This window comes from Sinocyclocheilus grahami, unplaced genomic scaffold (assembly GCF_001515645.1).
Source record: "Sinocyclocheilus grahami isolate Dianchi unplaced genomic scaffold, SAMN03320097.WGS_v1.1 scaffold814.1, whole genome shotgun sequence".
In the NCBI taxonomy this organism is placed as follows: Eukaryota; Metazoa; Chordata; class Actinopteri; order Cypriniformes; family Cyprinidae; genus Sinocyclocheilus; species Sinocyclocheilus grahami.
Genome location: NW_015505993.1, coordinates 162644 through 164365, shown reverse-complemented (window position 1 = coordinate 164365; position 1722 = coordinate 162644). Strand labels below are relative to the sequence as shown.

At 36.9% G+C, this 1722-nt stretch overlaps 1 protein-coding gene across 1 annotated transcript in view; it reads left to right on the top strand.

Moving 5' to 3' along the window:
- Window positions 1–1607: 1607 nt before the first annotated feature.
- Window positions 1608–1722, top strand: part of LOC107562247 (matrix metalloproteinase-19) — a 14842-nt gene continuing 14727 nt past the window's right edge. The window contains exon 1 of the mRNA XM_016246856.1: window positions 1608–1668. Within this exon, the coding sequence (XP_016102342.1) occupies window positions 1652–1668 (17 nt within the window). The 5' untranslated portion in view covers window positions 1608–1651. The remainder of the gene's footprint in view (window positions 1669–1722) is intronic.

Genomic DNA, 1722 nt, shown 5'->3' with positions numbered 1-1722 from the left:
AACTATTAAATGAAAGAAATAACTATTGGCTGATTGCTTAATTGATGCGAGGGCAAAGTTTGAGCGCGCACACACAATACTGTGCGAGAGCAGAGCCCATTCTCAACCGAACGCTGTATGTTTGAGAGCGCAAGTCCAGTTTTGTGCGATGGAGAGCGAGAAATCCAGCTGCGAGTGCAGAGATTCTTGCTCGCGCATTATGGATGCGCAATCGCTTTACAATACCTCTCGGCATTTGTCATTAAAATGACACCATAGAAAACTGCCTAAATTAATAATAATAATAATAATAATTCATTACATTTATATAGCGCTTTTCTAGGCACTCAAAGCGCTTTACATTGTCAGCGGGCATCTCCTCATCCACCACCAGTGTGCAGCATCCACCTGGTATAAAGTATAAAGAACAGAAGAAAGCGGTGTCTGAGAGTAACGTTCGCGTCACGCATGGTGCGTGGTGCGTTTCTTTCTTGGATCAGCGCCTCTTTCTTGTGACATGCAGGAGGAAATGCATCATCTCTTCTGACTCACTCTGCGCTCGATTTAAAGCCACAAGACACCACTGCGCGCTTTACTAACGTTCACTGATCTACAATTTATTTCTTCTTTAGACATCAAACCACTGGAGCTCTGTGCAGACTGGAATTATGGCTAAGTGGATGCAATATACAATATTTCTGACTGCTGTTCTGCGTGTATGGTCATCTACTGAGACGAGCAGAAGACGAGAGTTCACAGAGGCGCAGGTAACATGATTTACTGTAAACGTACTTTTCAATAAACTAACCTTGGAGTTGTACTGTTTGGTTACATGACTCTTACGAAATTTTTTTTTTTTTTTATTGTAGTTGAATTGCAGTGTCGTTTTTGGCGTATTGATTAGCTACCATTTGTGTAACTACAGTTACAAATACCATGGTTAAACTATGGTTAGTGTAGCAAAACCATGGTTAATTTGTAGTTACCATGTTTTATCTATAGTAACCATGTTTTTTTGTGGTAAAACCATGGTTAATTGAATCCTGATCCATCAAACAGAAGACTCTAAACACTAAAAACAATATGCTCAAGAATGCCAAACCCAAGAATTCTAAATTAATCTGAAAGAGTACGGGAAGTTGAAAGAATATTGAGACATAAAGTTATGTCAGACCAGCACTCTCTTGGAGGTAACATCAGAACTCAATTCAGTCCACATGCATTATTATTATAATTTGTCCAATACATCATGAGCATTTTATAATAGGCATGTCTTAATTAACTTGATTCATTATATTTTTTGAAACATGCTTTAAACTAGACCTTTAAATCTGTTCCACTTTTTTTTTTTAAACCAACTATTACAAAAATATAATATTGAACGTTTAGTTTGGAGGGCAGAATTCAGGGGGGAAAGGTAAAAGAAAAAAAGGCTAAAAAAAAAATATTTAATTGAACATTAGACTCAAAACCTTTAGGTTATCATAACACTCATATTGCATTTATCACATCATTTTTTTTTATCATTTCATATTTAACAACAGGATTATTGGTATAATTTATTACATTGCATGTATACCCTCTTCACATTTAATAGATGTACCTGAGGCGGTTTGGATATCTAGATACTCCACTGAACCCAGAAGCTCAGAGAGATTCCAGTGAGTGGGCTATGAAAGTGGCTCTCAGGTAAAACAGTCTATATATAGACATTTCTGTTTATTTCCCTTAATGTGTGTGGGG